The 20,926-nt window shown below is 31.2% G+C and overlaps 2 protein-coding genes across 6 annotated transcripts; one reads left to right on the top strand and one right to left on the bottom strand.

Annotated features, from left to right (window-relative positions):
• Positions 1-3,784: 3,784 nt before the first annotated feature.
• LOC100807319 (uncharacterized) lies at positions 3,785-9,037 on the top strand. 2 transcript variants are annotated; one of them, XM_014762867.3, is made up of 6 exons: positions 3,785-4,004; positions 4,320-4,481; positions 6,046-6,126; positions 6,225-6,350; positions 6,523-6,618; positions 7,335-8,036. In XM_014762867.3, the coding sequence occupies exons 1-6, from the start codon at positions 3,905-3,907 to the stop codon at positions 7,409-7,411; spliced, it is 642 nt and encodes a 213-aa protein (XP_014618353.1). In that variant the 5' UTR covers positions 3,785-3,904; the 3' UTR covers positions 7,412-8,036. The 2 variants fall into 2 exon arrangements, with proteins under 2 accessions (XP_014618353.1, XP_014618352.1); XM_014762866.3 differs by lacking the exon at positions 7,335-8,036 and adding an exon at positions 8,707-9,037 and having other exon boundaries at positions 3,787-4,004.
• Positions 9,038-12,130: 3,093 nt separating this feature from the next.
• Positions 12,131-18,953, bottom strand: LOC100804854 (uncharacterized). 4 transcript variants are annotated; one of them, XM_006588411.4, is made up of 12 exons: positions 18,606-18,948; positions 18,175-18,285; positions 16,909-16,995; positions 16,114-16,167; positions 15,803-15,948; positions 15,500-15,650; positions 15,296-15,433; positions 14,773-14,844; positions 14,623-14,696; positions 14,382-14,523; positions 13,748-13,826; positions 12,131-12,618 (listed from the first exon to the last, which is right to left on the bottom strand). In XM_006588411.4, exons 1-12 carry the CDS (start codon positions 18,762-18,764, stop codon positions 12,530-12,532), a joined length of 1,302 nt encoding a protein of 433 aa, XP_006588474.1. In that variant the 5' UTR covers positions 18,765-18,948; the 3' UTR covers positions 12,131-12,529. The 4 variants fall into 4 exon arrangements, with proteins under 4 accessions (XP_006588474.1, XP_040861547.1, NP_001241586.1 ...); NM_001254657.2 differs by lacking the exon at positions 12,131-12,618 and adding an exon at positions 12,732-13,058 and having other exon boundaries at positions 18,606-18,905; XM_041005613.1 differs by having other exon boundaries at positions 12,370-12,618; positions 14,382-14,696; positions 18,606-18,953.
• Between the last annotated feature and the right edge of the window lie 1,973 nt (positions 18,954-20,926).

The raw sequence follows: 20,926 nt of genomic DNA, 5'->3' as shown, positions 1-20,926 counted from the left end.
TAAAATAAGAATTTATCTTAATTATAATTATACCATGAATTTGATTTTAGGGTATTTTCCAAAAAAATTCTACTAACCACCCCTTTCATTATGAAAAGGATTATCTAACTAGAATGTATCCGAATTATCCTTTTCATAGTAAAAGAGAATGTTGACAAAAGTTTTTTGAGGTGCTTGAAATTTTAGCCTTAATTTTTAATAAATGTTCCTACCAAAATAGTTCTTAAGTTGGTCCATAATCTAGACTAGCAATTCATTATAAACATAAATCAAGTTACTTAATTATAATTAAACTTAAATTTTAAAAATTAACTTTAACCAAACTCTACTTTTCAATTATAATCCGAACACACACTAGTTCTTCTCATATATTCTATGATACTATCGAGAATACCAAAGTTACGAACCTTGAATACAACATCGATTCTCTGGCCATGGAGCTTACCAATGAGGAGTTGGCAGAAATTTCTAAAGAATTTGAAAACAAGCATTCTTTTGATAATTATTTAAAGAGAACTAGCAACACATTTTTTACATACAATCTCTTCTATTGACTGAAATTTATTAAAGAGAATTGCACAAGTATTTATCAAACTAAAAGGCAAGTCTAAACAGAACTCAAGTTAACACTTCCCCAGCATAACCGTATGATACTTAGCTGCAGAAACGAGTATAACAATATAAACTGTGATTCACAATTGTCACAAAAAGATGACAATGATATACCCCCTCCATTACTTATCCAAAAAAGTATGTAACTATTGCTAAAACACCATCTTGTTAAATGCCTTTACATGGAAAATTTCCTAACATGACAAGTTAATTCATTTCTGGAATCCATACCATGAGATCAATGATATTTTCATATTAGTGATATGAGTGTAGCGTACAATGATTTTGAAGACTATATATAATTCCTTTGCAAGAACCCACCATGTATACATTTAGGAGCTTCTATATGTTAGGAATAATTCAAAGGTTGAAAGTTAGTTAGTTAGTTACCTATTAAGGGACTTAGTTGAGTTAGTTACTCCTAACTAATGTTTGTTACTTGCTATATAAGCAAGTTCATCATCTTGGATAATGTGTATTGCAGAAACTTGATATATGTAGCTTATTCATTCAATTGTGTGCTTAGTTAATTGAATGTATTTTACTGAGTGAGTTCATCATGGTATCAAGAACTGTGAGATCCTACACTGGTGAGGAATGCTAGCTAGAGAGTCTTGATTGCTTTCAAGGAAGTGTGTCTTCTTCTTGAGAGATTCTTTTTGTTTCTCTCGCAAGTTCTGTGCATTGAATCTCCTTCTTCACCATTCTTTTCGTGAGTTAGTTACTCCTAACTAATGTTTGCTACTTGCTATATAAGCAAGTTCATCATCTTGGATAATGTGTATTGCAGAAACTTGATATATGTAGCTTATTCATTCAATTGTGTGCTTAGTTAATTGAATGTATTTTACTGAGTGAGTTCATCATGGTATCAAGAACTGTGAGATCCTACACTGGTGAGGAATGCTAGCTAGAGAGTCTTGATTGCTTTCAAGGAAGTGTGTCTTCTTCTTGAGAGATTCTTTTTGTTTCTCTCGCAAGTTCTGTGCATTGAATCTCCTTCTTCACCATTCTTTTCGTGAGTTAGTTACTCCTAACTAATGTTTGCTACTTGCTATATAAGCAAGTTCATCATCTTGGATAATGTGTATTGCAGAAACTTGATATATGTAGCTTATTCATTCAATTGTGTGCTTAGTTAATTGAATGTATTTTACTGAGTGAGTTCATCATGGTATCAAGAACTGTGAGATCCTACACTGGTGAGGAATGCTAGCTAGAGAGTCTTGATTGCTTTCAAGGAAGTGTGTCTTCTTCTTGAGAGATTCTTTTTGTTTCTCTCGCAAGTTCTGTGCATTGAATCTCCTTCTTCACCATTCTTTTCATGAGGTGTTGTGGCTGAGTGAGAGGTCTTATTAGAAGAACAATTGAGGGAGAGGTGATGTGGACTTTGGAATCTTATTTCCAAAAGGAGAGGCTGATGCAGAACTAGAATTGGTTAGATATTTTGATTCGGAGTAGTGTGGAGACAAAAGTGATAGGAAAAACACAATAGGTTGCATCTTCTTCTTTGGAAGAGCACCAATCTCTTGGTCCTCCACAAAGGAACCGGTTGTAGCACTCTCTTCTTGTGAAATAGAGTACATTGCAGCCTCAGGAACTGCATGTCAAGTAATATGGCTAGATGTCTTGATGAAAGAATTGCAAGTGAAGAGTAAAAGCAAGGTAAAGCTGGTGGACAAAAAATCAGCCATTGATTTGGCAAGGCATCCAGCATCTCATGGAAAGAACAAGCATATAGAAATCAGGTTTCATTTTTTAAGAGACCAAATCAGCAATGAGAAGCTGTAACTAAAGCACTGTAGAACAGAAATTCAGTTGGCAGATATCTTTACGAAAGCTCTGAAGTTAGAAATGTTTTGGGAGTTAAGGGATTTGATTGGAGTTGCATGTGTAAATGCATCTTTGAATTAAGGAGGAGTGTTAGAAATAATTCAAAAGTTGAAAGTTAGGTAGTTAGTTACCTATTAAGGGAGTTAGTTACTCCTAACTAATGTTTGTTTCTTGCTATATAAGCAAGTTCATCATCTTGTATAATGTGTATTGCAAAAACTTAATATATGTAGCTTATTCATTCAATTGTGTGCTTAGTTTTTTGAATGTATTTTACTGAGTTCATCATTGTACGCAGAGCGGGACAATGTTGAAGACTATGTACATCTGCAGAATCATCCTCTTCTTCCTCTATGCCTACAGAATTTTAGAATTCGGTGGCTAGCTTAAAATGAATTTAATTTTGGATTGGAAATGAGAGAGAACCAAGCCTTAGACACACATTTTAAATGTGAAGTGAGATCCATTAAAATATATTTTTCTCAATATATTTTAGTGAATAATAAAAAATGTTCATATGTCGAAAAACAAATATTTTGCCAGTATTGTTTCTGAAAAAAATATAAGAAAAAAAATTAAGGATCCGTCTAATTTATTAAAAATATAATACTGAACGGGATAAGAAAAGCAACATAATACAAATATACAAGTTACAAAACATTTTTTTATCTTGTATATCGTTTGATAAATAATGACCCATACAAGTAAAATAATATAAGTTTGTTGAAATACCTAATATTAATTTTCTTAATATAATTTTTTATCAAATTTAATATGTTTATCGAAATAAAAAAAGAGAAATTAGAATAAAAAAATTATATTTTTTCTTTTTAAAATAATTACGTTGGTTAGTTATTATTTTCTGTTATTAAAGAGATAAAAATATAAATGTATGTATCATTTTAATATTTTGCACTTAGACAAAGAAAATTGTCAGATAATTTTTTGAGTAACAAAGATTAAAATTTTTGTGTTGTCCTCCTATGTTTGTTTGGTTTGTGTTAGCTAATTTTTCTTTTTGAAATCAAATATGGATTTATTGTGTACATTACCATAATTTTTACGGATTGACCCTAAGAAACAATAGAAAAATAGGTTGACTTTTTCTAATGTTAAATCATCTGGTCACTTGTTCATTGCATAACCAAAAAACTTTATGATTGATACTACGTGGAGCATCACAATGGGTGTCACGGATACACGAACTAGGTAGATGAATATGGGTCAAAGACTCAACTTCCAACGACCCACTGTGTCCACGCACTGCTTTTTTCCGTTGTAGACATGTAACCCATGTTGCACCATTAATTTGTATATTCAATAGTACTGCTAGTATGTTTCATTTTCACACTTGTCCACGATTCATTTAAATTCAAATACAAGTACCCATATATCTCAGCTTTGTTTGCTTTCTTTCTAGTGTAATCCCCTCCCTCCCATTCTCTTTTGACTTTCAAAAATGGCCTTTGCAAGTGTCATAGCCATTGTTGCATTTCTTCTTCTACAACCTCTTTCAACTACTTCTGACTTCCTTTCTCCTTTGCTTTCTCCCATCTTTGGTTTGTACCCATTTCTTCTTTACTCTTTTTTGTTGGATTTCCTTATTGGGGTGTTATATGTTTGTTGATTTTGCATTTCCTGGCTTTAGATTTATAGTGTTCATCTAAGGATTTGGATGGATCTTTAAATGACAAGATAGTAGATATGGTTCTTGCATGCAAAAAAAAAATTGTGTATTTTGATAAACATTTCTTGTTGATCCAAATCCTTCATAAAAGGGTCTTTTCAAGTTTTCTTTTTAATTATTTCGGCTTGGGAATTCTAGATTGCTTTTATATGATGTTTTGTTTTGTTTTCATGTGAGATGGGTTCAGATGATGTCTGCAAAGAAGTGGAATGTGGAAAAGGAACATGTAAACCTTCCAAGAACAGCACTTTCTTGTTTGAATGCGAGTGTCATCAGGGTTGGAAACAGAGTCTTTCCAATGATGATGATGAGTCAAGCTTGAAGTTTCTTCCTTGCATCGTTCCCAATTGTAAGCAAAGAACTCTCTTTATTATGTTCACTAATCACTATCATTTTGTTGATTTAATCTTGACACTGCCTCTAACACGAAAAATTATTGATGAACTATACTTACTAACATAGTAGCACTCTATCACATGGCAATTTTGCAAAGCACATTATGTTGTTCCTTTTCTTCTTGGTGTCTATGTTATTTGACTGATTGGTGAAATTGTCTACCTTTTAGATGTAAAGAATGAAAAGTGTATATGTAACTTGCAAATTGATTGCTGCTTTATTGAATTCAAAGTGGCTGTTATATTATATAGCCTTTACTTACAACGCTTAACAAAATGCTACAAAATAGCTCAGGTACAACTAAGTGATTCTCAACAGTTGAAAATTAAAAAGCAACAGAATCCTAGATATTATTAAAAACAAACAAAAGTTAAACTCGTAACTTATATAGCCACAGACTGTAACAGCAAGTTAGACTCCAAATTGTAACAGCAAAGACCTCTTCATCATTAGAAGTAAGGGGATTAACTGTAGTAAAAGAGGGTAGCGAGATAACTTGGTGGAAATTTTACCAAGAAGGATAAAGTGTCTGCTTGAAGGGTGTAGAAATTTTCTTTGTAAAGTTGGCCCCTATCAGCTAGAGCTGTCCCTGGCTAATATGATAGGCAAATAATATTTGGACAATGTGAAGTAACACCTGGTGAGAGAGAGATAAAAAAAGAGAAAAAATATACGAATAAGAGAAAAATATAAGAATTATAGATGATATAATGTGACGGTAATTAGGATGACAGATTGTAGAGAGGAATGATGATAGGTGTTAGATAGGTATTTGAAAAAATTGGGTGTTTAAAAATCATTGCTCAATGTGTTAGAGAAATGGAAACATAAAATAAATGATTTTCTATGTGATATGGAAAAAATTTGGTGAACGCCTCTTGCCCTATCCATACTAGCATAAGAAAAGAAAGAGAAAAAAAAAAGTAATAGATGTGATACAAAAGGACAAATATCTCATATAGAAAAAAAAAATAAGAAAGATGTACATCAAATTCATGTATTAAATAAAAAATTAAATGCATTTAATGTCCTAAATAAAACTCAATTTTTTGAAACTTTAGTGGGATTTAGAATTCTTATTCTTTATATAAGTATTAAATGAAAAAAATAAATACAATTAATTCTTCAAAATTTTCTAAATATTTACACACTTTTTCTTATTGCATAATTTTCAAGATAATTAATCTTAACACGGTGGTTACAATTTATTTTTAACTTATTATATGTTTAGCAGGTGTCACATGGAATCGTACAACTTACTAATAAATGACAACATGATTAGCATACTTTCTTTTTAACACATTTTTTATTGATTAAAATCCATGTGGCTGTTACTAATTTGGGAATAAAATAAGACTAGCCTAATGGAAAATGAGACCTACATAAATTTCATCAAGAAAGTGTGTTAGAGTGAAACTAGCAGTATTAGTCATTAGAGAGAACTTACTAATAACATTTCTCTTAAAAAGTATTTCATTGTTTCATATGCTGAAAGATTTGCATGATATCTTCTGTAGGTACATTGGACTACTCTTGCTCCAAAGCCCCTGCCCCTGTTCAAGAAAAGGCAACAAAGTCCAATGAGTCAATTTTTTATGGTAATTGAAAGATATATAACATGCATGATCATATTTCAATTTGATATTTTTTCTTATGAGATATCAATAGCATTTTGTTCATCAGTGCGTTATTGTAGCTTGCCACTGGGTTGATTGTGGAGGTGGCTCATGCAACAAGACATCCATGTTCTCCTATAATTGTGAATGTGATGCTGGCTATTACAATCTTCTAAATGTCACTGCCTTCCCTTGCTTCAGAGAATGTAAGATTACAAACCTCATTCATAGTAAATGATGTCATTTGCTTTAAGGGAATAATATGTTCTATGATTGATGTTGATGCAAAAAAATAAGGTTTTGACCTCTATGTTCACATTTTGTACCACTAAGTAGTTGTAGATAATTTACTTAAGATTTGAAATTTTTGTGTTTAAGGTTCTCTTGGCATGGGTTGCTCTGAACTTGGAATATCAATGACAAACTCATCTACTTCCACACCACCAGCTTTGAATGACAACATTAAGAATGAGGGTAAGTTCACAAATGTATGGCTAACTCAGCATTTGGTTTTTCCTTATCTTTGCTCATCAAACAGGTCTTTATATGAGACTATGCATACATGTTGTTCTTTCCAAAATCCCCAGAGAAACTGAAATTTGATCAATTAATAGACCTGCATAAACAGTTGAAAATTCAAGGCATGAACTTGGTCATATGGTTATCAAAATTGTCATTCCGTTATTTATAGGTTAAAAAAACAAAAAATTTGATGTAAAATAATTTAGTGATTATTTTTTAGAGATTTTGGAAAGAAAAAAATATAAGTTAATTTATATTTATTTACTATCATAAATATCACTTAAAAAAATTATGATAAGTTATTCAAAAATAGTTTTTAATTACAATAAATATTATTCTTTTCAGCTTTTGATAATTTTGTAAAGATGAAACAAACGTATCAAAAGTATGCATTAGTATTTATTGAGAAAAAAAGTTATTTTTTTATAAAAAATGTAACAACGGACCTTATATAAGATTTTTTCTAACTTAAAATCAGAAATTAACTTGTCAAGCTATATACTGTATGTTCTAGCCATGTTATGGCAGTGTGTAATGCTAATTGCTTCTGTGATATACATTTTTGAGTTATGTGAATGTGAATCTAAACACACAACTAATTCTAATCATGTCGTGTACACGAGATAATTTCTTTTGTCTTTTGTTATTTAATATTTTGGGTTTATCAGGTAGCGCGATTCTACAAGGAAGCTTTTTTTGGCTGGTCATGCTAATTATGTTTATGGCAAAGCTTCAATTACAATAGGATAATTGCTGGTTGATTTTAGCAGTATGTCATTTTATGCTATTAATTTGGCCAGGGAGTAATTAAGGCATCACATCAGGGTTTAATACATGTCAGTTTTAGTTACTATTTATATCTAGTACCATGATTTGTCCTTGTTTTCTTAATTCTCTTTATATAATTAGTCCAGAGAATATTAATGTGATGATTGAGGATGAAGACAGCATATAATGAATCACCTACGCTAGTGTTAAGAATAGTTTTTTTTTTTTCCTTTTTATGATAAGAATGAAAGACAATATCAAAGAATATATAATATTTATGTATTTAGTTTAATCAATTGAACTAGATGTTTTTAGTGTATTAAGTATAGTTTGATAATATGATTGGATCAACACTATACCTATCTAATTTCAAAGCCCAATTTTTCAACCATGACTTAACATCCAAGTTTTTCATCTGTGTACCAACCAATGTACTAGTTTTTCCAATGCCTTAAGTTTGTCAAAGAACTCACCTTCATTCACATTTCGCATCACTGTTATCTTTTAACACTCATCTTTTATTAGTAGGAATTGATACAAAATCACAAAATTTGGTAAGTTATTTCTTATTACATAAATCTCATTCATGATTTTATAGTTTTGACTACTAAATTTTAAGAAATGGTAAAAAAAAAAAAAACGTGTTAAAGCATTCTAGCGCGCGCGCGCGCGCACATATATATATATATATATATATATATATATATATATTGTTATTTGTAGGATAAAACATGTTTTTTTGTCTCTTAAAATATTTTAAAACTCAGTTTTAATTTCTATTATAACAAGTTTTTATTTCCTATATTTTACTAGTATCACCTGTTTTTAGTCTTCTTTTTTTTACACGTAAAAATAAAAAATATCAAAATTTACAACAACTTGTGCACTTGCTCGATTAACTCAATTATATCCTTGATACCTTTCTAGGAATTAAAATCAAATTTTGAGATATAGTTTTATTCTTTTAAAATCTCAATAGAACTTCAATTAATAGACCTACCTTAAACAGTTGAAAACCCAAACTTCTTTTATATTCTTTCTTTCTTATGGTATAAATATTGTCCTATTGTTATCGAAATTGCAATTAGGACTGCTTTTCTAACTTATTGATGGAAATCAACTTGTGATTTGTGAAGCTATATATTGTTCTTGGCGTGTTTGTACACACAAAAAAATGTTCATGTTGTGACAGTGTATAATCCTAATACCATGTACACCTGATAATTCATTCCTTTCCCCTTTTTTTATTTAAAATTTTGGGGGTTTCATCAGGTAGCTCAATTCTACAAGGAAGTTCCCTTTGGTTGATCATGCTAATTATGTTCGTGGCAAAGCTCCATTTGCAAATAGGACAAGTTTTGAATGGTTTTAGCAGTATCTCATTTTATTGTATTAATTTATACTGGTGTTCATATAAATAAGGCATCACATCAGAGTTAATACATGACAGTTTTAGTTATTATATGTGTCTAGTTCACGATATGTCCTTTTTTATTTCATTAGAGTTAAACAATTATTCCAGAGTATATTAATGTGATGATTGAGGGTCTTGTAGCTTTTGTGCTTCCCAAGTGTCACGAAATTGTATATTTGTTTGATTTTATTTTCATGCAACTTGCGTAGGTGCTAGAATTTCTCTACAAGTATTAATGTAAATGGAGCCCAGGAGGAAAAAAATGGAAGAGATGTTAACGGAAAATGATTTCTAAGAAAATTACAATTTAGTGGTGGAGGAAAATGGTAGAACTGAAAATGTTTTCTAAGAAAATGACAATTTAGTTCAACACATATTTCACTTTAACTCATAAATACATTTTCTAATAATTAAATATTAATGATTTTAATAACAAAAAGTCTTAAAAAATTCAAGTTAACTTCTTTGACTTTGGAACTAGAACTATTATTTCTCATTGAAAAAAATAAAATACTCCTTAAGTTATATGTCCACTTCTAAAAGCAAATTTGTTTTTTTTTTATTGATCTGTCTATTTAAAAGTTTGAGGTAATGTTAATTGTTATCTTAATAATTAAACTCTTATCTTTACATAATTTTTAAATACATTAAACACTTATTATAAACAAAAGAATAGTGGCCATATAAGAAAACTAAAAACGCAGTAAAAAAATAATAAGAAAAATAAAAAATAACTAACATAAGGACAATGACTATATTTCTTAATTTGTTTGTTATCCTCTTAAGTGGATAGATAAATACCTCAAACAAAAAGTGGATAAACAAAAAGAAAAGGAATATTTTTTTATGAGCAAAAGAAATGGAATATACGTGTGAGAATAAGTTAAACCATTTGTTAGGACCTACAGTAGCCTATACTGGACTTAAATAAGTTAGATTAATTAGACATACTTACAAAATAAGTGTAGATACTTTTTTTTTCAAAATATTTAGTTAAGAAGTTCCACTTTAAGGCACATGAGAAGTCTTTTAAACTTAATAAGCCAACTTATTAAAAATATAACACATTACATTACATATAATATAAAATTCAAAAAAAAAAAATTATAGCACATTATGTACAATACAAAAGACATGGAGTCAGATAAAAATATAACAGATTATATTACATACAATACAAAAATTCAAATAAAAAATCTTAAACTATTAGCCCCATACAACGCATGGCCCAAGTCAAAATATAGTATAAATAATATTATAAACAAATATCATTATGTAGGCATACAATAATTAGTGAAGAATTTATAATCTTGAGCTAGTAGGGACAATCTATTTAAAAAATAAAATTAACAATAACTATTATTCATATATGAAGATAAAAGACACAAATATTAAATACAGAGGAGTCATATACATCAAAATAGGAGGGCAACATAAGTAAAATTTAAGAATACACAAATTTGTAAAATTTGTCTATCCTCGTATACATACAGGTTTGTCGCTGATAACAACAATATTTGTAGTTTTCAAATTATACATGATTTGTAGGTGTTTCAATTGAACTCTTCATTCTGAAGAATCTGGAATGTGGGAGTGTATGATCTGCACTCTGTTGAATAAAGTAAGCATCCAAATTCCAAATATGTTGCATTCATTCATTTTTTTTTCCATTCTTAATAAGTATAATAAATAAGGTAGAAAGTATATACATTACAAGTTCAAATATTATTATGTTATGGCTGCATTCATATGAGATATACATTACCAACCTATGATCTTATAGGAGATATAAGATTAGTCTAGAGGTGAAGGAAAAAAAGGAAGAGAGGAGAGATTACAAGTTTAAATATCCCACTAACAAACTAATAATACTAACAATTAATATTTGTCGATACAAAAATAAAACAAAACGATGATCTTATAAGTTATAACATGATTCCTTTTTTATCATCATATAGTTGTTAACTAAATTGTTGACGGTTGTCATGATCCACCTAATCTCTTAGGGTTTGTTTAGGGGTTTTTTTAATTTTGAGTTTCAAAACTTTTAAAAATAACTAGTTTTTAGTTTTAGTTTCAAAAAAAATTTAAATCAGTTTTTAAAATATGATTAGTTTTAAATAAACTCATTTTGAAAGTCATGTTATATTAAAATTAGTTTAAGAGCATTTTTATATGGTGGTGATGTCAATAGCAATATCGACGATAGAGATATTGTGGTGGTCGCAATGACAATGATGGTGGTGGAGGTGGCATTGGTGGTGATACAAATGGTGGTAACAATGACGATATGGTGGTGATAGTAGTGTTGGTGGTGACAGTCAATGGTGGCAACATTGGTGGTGGTGGTGGTGACGGAGGTGATATTAGTGGTGGTAGCAACGACATTTGTGGTGGTGGTGATGAAGGTAGTGGTAACAATGTCAATAGTGGTAGTGGTGGCAGTGTTGGAGGTGGTATTGTTGGTAGTGATGGTAGTGACAATGATGGTAGTAGTAGTGATAACAATGTCGGTGGTAATGGTGATGTCAATGACAACAATGGTGGCAATGACAATAGTATTATGGTGATACCAAGTGGTGGCGGTGTGGTGGTTGTGGTAGGCGGTGATGGAGGTGATATTGTTAGTAGTGATGATGACAATGACAGTGACAGTGACATTGATAGTGGTGGTGGTGGTAGCAATATTGGTGGCGACAATGATGATAATGACGATGGTGTTGGTGATGACACCAAGTGGTGGTGGTGATAGTGGTGATAATAACGATAGTGATGACACTAATGATGGTGGTGGTAGTAGCAACGGTGGAAGTGGTGGCGGTGGTAACAATCCGTTCTGATGATGACAACAATGGTGATGCTGGTGGTGGCAATGACAGACATGGTATTATAGTGATGGCGTTGGCAGTGGCAATGGTGGCGACAATGGTGGTGATGATGATAGTGGTGATGGCAACAAAAAATATTATTGTCAAATGTGAGAAATGTGTATTTTTTTAAACTAAACCAAATTCATAACCTTTTTTTATTTTGAAAATAAGCATAAAAATATTTCGATGATTTAAAAATCATTTTTGCCTAACACATGTTGTTTTAAAAATTCCATTTAAAACCCAAAAATAAAAAACTCACAACTATTCCAAACAGACCCTTAGTGATTTCTTCTTTGTCCAACATCACATTAATTGCTCAAATAATAACAAAGGAAGTAACTATTTACTTCCTTCATCTCAAAATAAATATCGTTTTAAGCTATTTTACACAAACAAATAAAAACTAATATCTAGATAAAAAGAAGAATGATTTTAAAAAACTAACCTTAGTATTGATATTACATTGAAAAACTAATGTAATACTTATTATAGATATTAAGTAATACTTATTAGGAGTATTATCTAAAGGAAAAAAATTAATATTACATTAAAAAAGTAATTGCAATACTTATTTTGAACCATATTTTTTGCCAAATGCGACAATTATTTTGGAGCAAAGAAGTAATATAAATGAGTTTGATAACCTAAAATCCTGGATATGAATATGATGTGCTTCAGATTAGATCATAAATCTTGTGGTATTGGTAGCTTCGTTTCAATCACTCTTAGAACGAAATATTGTTGCAGATTTTTTTAGCTGGCCAATAGTCACACTCACAAGTTACCTGTGGTTGTGGGTTTACACACTTCATTTTCCAACATCTTGGGGGTTATGATTATGAATGAGTGTATGGGTAACTGCCCAAGGTCTATTGCAGATTCTTACAGTCCTAGCCCCTTCAGTAAAAAGATAAATATATAAATTTGTATTTGAAGATGTTATTTACTAACTTTACTTAACTAGCATAGTAAAAAGACAGGTTACACAAGGACAACCACGAGGTAGGGGGTATAGTATAGTATTAAAATTCAATTACATTCTAAATTCTCTATTCTCACATGAACATTTCAAAATATAACCCGTTACAATTAAAATGCAAATGGCATAAAAGCTATAATCTTGATTTATTGTCCACAACTAGAAAATGAGTACATAACGCTACCTAGCTCTAGGTAGATACATATCTACAGAAAGTCTTGAAATAGAACAGAAAAGAGGAGAAAATTGACAGACTAAAATCATTCCAATGACTTGAGCAGCCTAAATAACGCAGCTGCCTCTCTAATCCGTGAAAACTCGATGCAAAACGCTTGAACTTCAATGAAGAGATCTTTGACTGCAAGTTTGATCATCACTAAAATCAATGACATGCTTCCACTTTCACTTTCTTCTTGTGTTCCATTAAATATACAAATATTGCATTCAACTCTCAATAGCAAACAACAAATAAGAAACCCAAAGAAACCAGGCAAAATTACCTCTACTGTTATTTTAAAGGAGATTAAAATACAAGAGATAAGATATCCTCAAAAAACTAATCAAAGAAAAGACAAAAAAACTAAGCGTGAAACATGTAATACTGCATGACAATCTCTCAGAAGAAATACAAAGACCGTCCCCTAAAAAGTCCTTGGTCACAGAATCTAAGTGCACCAGTCAATCCTGAATAAACTCCAAAGTTAAAAGTCGAGCAGAGAAAATACTAGTGTTTCTTTACAACCAAACACTCCAAACAACCACAAATTGAGCAGAAATCCTTTTAGAACCACAAATTGAACTTCACTTTTGTGCCTTCAACAAAGAACTTATCATTTAAAATATTATCTACAACAGTTTAAACAAATTCTGAACATGTTCAAGTGTGCTATTTCCACACCCTCTTTTATCACCAATTGTGTAATTTATCCAGAGTAAAACTAGTTACTAACAAACAATTTATCTTCTTTTCTTTTCTTTACTAGGGACCTACATTTTTTAAAGACAATAATGTTACAATTCAATAATGTCCCAACTGGGTAAACTCACCATTAATAATGTTGTTCCGAATGAGGCTTTGCAGAAAAACACAGACAAGTCTCACAAGCCGGTTCTGCATGTATTTATCCTGAGAAAAAAAAAGTAGAAATCAGAGATGTTAATTATGGGGGGAAAAGCAATAGCATAGTCATATTATGAAATGCAAAGAGAGAAATGGTTACTAAATTGGATCATTATTGCAATTATTTAGTATCTGAGTGACATGAATATAAAATCCAGCTAAAAAATTATATCAATGGTTGTTATGCAAATTTTACACCAAAGTTCATTGCCAATGACTTTTGGACATGTGGAAATAATAAGGTACTTTGGCATACATATGCAGGTGGTTAGATAAGGGCAGTTATCCTATAAGAACAAATGTATTTGCATGCATGCATTGTGCATTCATGTGGATACATTTCTGTCCAGATTAAAGAATACTGTACTGGAGTCAACTGGTTGTCTTGAGTTAAACCTTAAACTCTTGCAATTTTGGGTAGACAAAACAAGTTATCTCATAGTCAAACTCTTTTCTAGATAAACTTTGGTAAATTCATTAAACCCATATAAACTTGCATAAAATCAAATGTTATCATCAAGTTTAAATCAAATGTTTGTTGTGCAGAAAATAAAGGCTTACCTTGATGCCCACACAGGATGCTATACAATTAGTTATGTACATGTGAATGAATTGAGACGGTAGTTCAACTGCTGTTGTAAGCCTGTTCACAACTTCCATTGAATGTAGACTCATGTCCATATTGACAAGTACTGTGAAGTATCTGTATCCATAAATAAGCAAATAGAAATAAAGAAAATAATAGCGATAGGGCAATGTATGTACTAAAGCACAGATAATATAATAGAGGAAAAATGCATACTCTGCTATTTCTGGAGAATTTATCAACTTAGTGAGAACATCAACTGCAATAAGGGGATTGTTTTCCACCAGGTCCTGATAAAAAAATGAGAATAAACATCAAGACCTAACTTGGTCATTGATTCATCAAAAAGATTACAAAAACACTTACTGGCAACTTTCTTGGTGTCAGTCCACAGTGATATACAAGCTTTGGATCATTTGCCAGCTCCACAAGGACTTGCTGGATTACAAGGAAATCAAGATCATATTCTTCATTAAACATTTGACAAAATAAGAACTAAGGTACAGATACACTTTTGACACTGCAATGTGATGCAATCTGTAACAACTAGCAAGGAATATATGTGCTATTATAGAAAAAAAGAGTCTTCCAATGGTTTACTCAGCTTTCCTTAAAATCCCAACCTAAAAGGAAATCTTTTTTTGTAACAAATCAATCAGGAGACCCATCACGTAATCTAATTTCTACATAAAAACTTGCAGGTTTGGATGCCATACAAGCCACAAGGTTTTCATTACCTTGATGTGTTACAGTGAGGTGCTAGTTCAGAATTAGTTCATCTGTCCCTAATTGTTCAGTGTAAAGAGCATGCTCCATTTATCCTTAACAGAGATGCTCCTACAATGTTTCATCTTCTATCAAATCAAATAATAATAATAATAATAATCACCTCTTGCTGTGCAGGCGCAAGGGCTCCCTTCAGAGCTTTTGCAATTAAGTCCCTTACTGCAGCCCCTCTGCTGGTATCAACACACATACCATAGTCCCACATAAGTTCATGATTGTCATCAGGATTGAGCCAAACTAGCTGAAAAGGAATTCACAGTATAAATAGCTTGAATAATTAAGACTCAAGAATCAAATATTGCAGTACCTCCCCATCAAGTATCGGCAGCCTTGGTGGAAGGGGTCTGATCCAGTGAGGACTTAATCCTTCCAATGAAAGATTTGACAACAACCCAACTATTGCCTCATCTTTATCTCCGGCACCATGTTTAGGTTTTGTTCCAGGTCGCAGATCAAACCTATAAATGGGTCGTTATAATAATTTAGAGCATCTGAACTTTGAATTGATACTCTAAATTAGCTATAGGAAACCATTGAAGGGACGGAAAAAACAAAGTAAAATTTAATAAAAAGCTATATTAATTTGTCAATCCACTGCATGGGGCCATACTCTAGTGAGTCTGCATCACAACTTGGGGGAACATCTGGGTCTGGGACTACATTTTTTACAGAACCATCTTTAAACAAGCAGCGATATGGTTCTAGATGAACTTTATCAGAAAACTGCTGCTTCAACTGATCTAGTGGAGGGAACTCCTGGAATCAGAGAGGATAAATAAGTATAGAAATCCTAAACCAAGGGAAGGACTATCCTGAGACATTTGAAAAGGCAGTGATACATCTCAGGAAAGTTAGATATTATGGAAGGACAATATTGGATATGTTATGGGTAAGGACTTTGCATATCTATAAGTAACTTACATGTAATGACTGATCAAATCCTTTCACATAATCTGATGCAGACTGTTTAAGAAACTGCAATTCTCCAGGAAAAGAAAAACACCTCAGAAATTACAAACCACTAAAAATAAACACCTAATGAAAGAGATAGAATAAGGAAGATCAACAGCAAACAATTAGATGCATGTTGAAGGTGAAACAAGCGACAGAATCTTAAACTGAAAATATGTTACAAAGAAATGTTTAACCAACAAACAACATTCCATTCACAAAAATTTCAATTTAAAACAAATTTAATGGCCAAAAAGTGGATAGATTTTTATCAAGGAATTTTTTAGGAGAGAAGAAGGCAAAGGCAACATGGAAGGAGGATTAGAACTCCAATAGACAAATATGAGTCAAAAGAAACAAGCTGAAAGGAAAAAAGATTAGAACAATCAAAATCAGCATTCTCTTATAATTACAAAATGAGCCAACAACAAGTCAAATAGACTCCCTTAAGAAAACAATTTCCAATATCATACAACTTCTGATTAAAATTTCTCTAAAATCTTGCTCTGCTAATTCCACACTTGACTAAGTGGCTTTTGCAGAGTACCAATAACAGTATTACATGTCAAAACTTGCAACTGGCTGATAACAATACCTATAAATAACCTCTTCCCAGCCTATGTTCAAAGAAATTGTACCTAATAATAGCTAACAAGAAATGATGTTTATAAGATAGGATGTTGAACTAAAAAAAAACATCATTATGTAGAAGAAATAAAAAGATAACGTGTATGAATAGAATTAGACAATGAAACAGAATATAACCTCTTTCCCACTGTTGGAGCTATCAAGACCTAGTAGCTGTAGAATAAATGCCCTCTCAACTTTTTCGGACCCTTCATTACAGGAAGCCTGTAGCCAAGAAATTATCCTTATCTCAACAGTCATATAACACAATAACATAAAATGTAGAGAGAAAAAGCACAGTCCAACTTATTACTTATTCATATAGAGATGAAAAATGATGCAATATCAATTGCTTATCATTAACCTTTCATGATTGTTTCAGCTAAGATTTCCATTAAGAGTTCCAAAAGGCATTTGGCTGAAGAGAAACCCACAACAACAAACACTCAACATATTTCAGCAGGCAAGGTTGGCTACATAAACCGACTAACACTACTAACTCTGTCAATATCTAGATTTCAATAATACCATTTGTGCAGGGTTTTTTTAAATGGTTTATCCTAATGTTTTCTTAGCTATTCCGCTCCCCTCTAATTGGACTATCTTCCCATTCATCCACTTTTCTTACTCGCATGGTAGTCAACTCGCTAGTTTGAACCATTAACTGCTGGAGTATACTACTGTTTAGCATACTGAATTCTGTTAGTTAGTTAGTCAGTTATTTTCTGTTGTAAATAACCAACTGTAGTATCCTAGAAATAGCAATCAGTTGTATCTCTAAACACATATATCAATAATAATTTTTTCTCAGATCCCTCTCAATTCTCTACCTGTTGTACCCTTTTAACATAAACTTTCTGCCCCATAGGCCATAGTGACCAAATTGTGCTAATTCACAATAAACTCGCCATCTCTTATGGTAAACTTGGTTCAAATTCAGCTCGCACAAACTCGTGCTTATGGATGAATTAGTTAGTTTCACTTTTTTTTATAGACTGTATGTCCATAAGTAACTCAATTGTAATTCAGATGAAATATAGTTAGTTCTATTTTGTCAGAATTTCTGATTTGAGAAACACAGTAGAAAATTACTCTGCAGAAAGAATGTTAGATTTCCATATTGGTATAATATTTTAATCACAAACTTTTCATTCATCAACATCTGGAGCATGTAGGGAGGCATAAATGCAGTGCCGTACAGATCCATTTATTATTGACAATAGTTTAACTAGTTTCAATGACAAAACCTTATTCTAAGGTGCCTGCTCATAGTTCTTATTCATCGTGTTTTTGTTAAGGAATCACATCCTTCTCTAGCATTCAAAAACCGGTTCTAACTTCAAAGAAAAGAATTAGACATGCAAAAAAGTTTCAACAAGTACAACAACAATAATAAGTGCTTACATTTACAATAAAGCTTATGAAGGGATTTGAAGCCGGTTTCTGGGATGAATAAGCCTCAACTAGCAGAGCAAAAGCTATTAACCGCTCAGTGGTGCTGAGCACCTTATTGTCCTGCCCACAAAGATTCCAATTAGACAACATTCAACACTATTTCCAATCAAATAACAGGGTAACAAAAATAAAATAAACACACACATATGCCAGAATCTCTATCTAACGAAAAAAAAATCACAAACCCCCATCCCAAAAAATGAAAATCTTCAATTCAACAACATTTCCACCTAATAATTTAAATCCCTAAAAAATGGCATGCCAGAATCAGTATCTAATGGGAATCCAATAAGGTACAAGATTTGTTATAGAAAAACCCTAGAAGTTGAATTGTGAGTGGGAAACGAAAAACCCTAAACGGAAAAAGAAAGGGATTTCACCTGCAATAGGATGAGGAGATAGGAAGAGAGAGTGAAATGGCGGGTGGAAGGGATTGCAGCGTTGAATTGGGAGAGGATCTCATGGAGCGAACGTTGCTCTGCTCTGAGGAGAGAGTAAAGTGTTTGCGATTCTTCGGCACTCAACCTCCGAATGCTCATCTTCAATATTAGTTAGGGTTTCACTCCAAGTCATAAACCAACGAACCAACGCGATTTCTAGGTTCTGCTCTCCCTTCTGTTATCTATCACTTAACACCATGAACAACAACAACAGCAACAACAGCCAAAGCAAATCAAATCATTAAAATTGCAATATTTATTTTTACTTTATCGGACACCATTTACTTTAATTTTCATATGTTGAATTAATAAATATCGTATAAATTTACGTTTTATTTTATCAACCAATTAAAAAAAATTCGTTGACGCACCTCTTCAATTAATTATTGTAAAAGTCTTCAAATGATAGCCAGAAGGATATTCATGTACCCTATGAAAATTGAAAATTTTGGTTAAAAAAATCAAATATTGAACAACTTGAAATTTTTTATTACTCGGATAGGAGTTTAGATTTAATTTTTAAAATCAATCCTATTTAAACCAATTCATATATTATTTCTTTTTTTTTTCAAGATTCTTTCTCTTTCTTGTTGCTCTTTTTTTTTAATAAGTTATATTATATTCAATAAAAAAAAAACAAAAAAATGATTTTATTTTCTAAGACTAACTATTCTTAATAAGAAACAAGATATGTTTAAATTTGATTTTCATCCTCCATTTTTTAAAAGATTATTTAAGTCATTTCGTTTTTAAAGTTGTTCATCTTCACTTGTCAAATTCTGACTAATTTTATTGAATCCGAGAATTTCTTCATTTTTGGTCCACATCTCGTACACTCTGGTCTTGTTCTCATAGCACAGACATATCCTCCCATTACAAATTGTCTTTCAGATTCAGCAGCTAAATCACACGCATTTGAAACGCAACACATGTCTCACTGCCAACCTCAACAAATTTCTCCGCCAACAGTTATACTTAATTGTGCAAAATATAAATAGAGAAAATATTTAAAAGATTTGAAATGATCGTAAATAAATAAACCAGATCTTTTATATAACACTGTAAATGTGAGATTGATTAAAAGTCCGGGTGTCATTGTGCGTTTCCAGAATTTAGAAATAACAATCTCTAGTACGTACAATAACACTTATTTAAATGAGATTTTAATAAAAATAAAAAAGAAATGAAGGTGGGGATAGCAGTTCCTGTGGCTGTTTGTTTCAATTCTTAAAACTAAGTATTATGGTATTATTGAGTAGAAAGACAGGTAGATATTATGTTGGAGAAGAAAAGACATGGATCACAAAGCCTTTATTTACGGCATTGGTTGAATAATGGATCCCATCCCAAATTCAACTTGAACAGTGCGTATAGCAGCCTGACTTTGAATTATTAGAGCTATCATTCAACACTGAATCAATACTATGATGTGGTCCTCAAATTAGATCACAAAATTCATCATGTCCCTTCTCCAATCCTAGGATAGTCATCTCTTTCACTCTTATTTCTTTCTACTCTCTAATATGATTTGTTTAGAGACTGAAATAATATGAACTATTTCTTTATTTAATAATTAGACTGAACCCATTATATGAACTTATCTCATAACAACCATTTTATAACCTCTGCAAATGCACGGAGTTTTTATATACTACAATAATTTAATTATATACATTAAAATTACTTTTCATATTTTCTAATGAATCCAATTAATATATAAATATAAAATAATAATTAATACAATTGAATTCAAAATTTTAAAAATAATGTAACTTAACATAAAATATGATTCAATTTAAATTTGAATTTGAATATAATAATAATAATAATATTTCTTTCTTTTTCCCTTTAATTTACCTTTATCACTTCACCTAAATTGTTGAACAATAGTTTTATTCATGTGTTTAGAGAACTTTATATATATATTACGAGAGTAAACATATGAGAGTGAAAGGATTAAATCTAAATTGCATAACTATAAATGGATGATTGAGATTTAATGTTAAAAATTCAAATGACTTTTTAAGTAGTCATATGACATTAAATCTTGATAATTCATGTTTGATTACACGGTCTAAATTTAATTCTCTTACTTTTATGTAAAATAGTTTCCCCTCATATGATATGTCCTCTATATGAGGGCAAATCTTATGAGAGAAAAATCTTATATGAAAATGAGAAGATTAAATCTTAATTGTATAATCATAAATGAATGGTTAAGATTTAATGTCAAAAAGTCACATAACTTTTTAAAAATCCAC

This window comes from Glycine max, chromosome 10 (genome assembly GCF_000004515.6).
Source record: "Glycine max cultivar Williams 82 chromosome 10, Glycine_max_v4.0, whole genome shotgun sequence".
Taxonomy (NCBI): domain Eukaryota; kingdom Viridiplantae; phylum Streptophyta; class Magnoliopsida; order Fabales; family Fabaceae; genus Glycine; species Glycine max.
This window is presented reverse-complemented; position numbering and strand designations above follow the sequence as displayed.

Coding starts and splice junctions, on each gene's coding strand:
- LOC100807319 (XM_014762866.3), top strand. CDS start 3,905: ATGGCCTTTGCAAGTGTCATAGCCATTGTTGCATTTCTTCTTCTACAA. Junction 4,482..6,045: donor TCCTTGCATCGTTCCCAATT/GTAAGCAAAGAA, acceptor TATCTTCTGTAG/GTACATTGGACTACTCTTGC. Junction 6,127..6,224: donor CAATGAGTCAATTTTTTATG/GTAATTGAAAGA, acceptor GCGTTATTGTAG/CTTGCCACTGGGTTGATTGT.
- LOC100804854 (XM_041005612.1), bottom strand. CDS start 18,764: ATGAGCATTCGGAGGTTGAGTGCCGAAGAATCGCAAACACTTTACTCT. Junction 15,949..16,113: donor GATTTGATCAGTCATTACAT/GTAAGTTACTTA, acceptor CTCTGATTCCAG/GAGTTCCCTCCACTAGATCA. Junction 13,827..14,381: donor CATCCTGTGTGGGCATCAAG/GTAAGCCTTTAT, acceptor TTTTTTTCTCAG/GATAAATACATGCAGAACCG.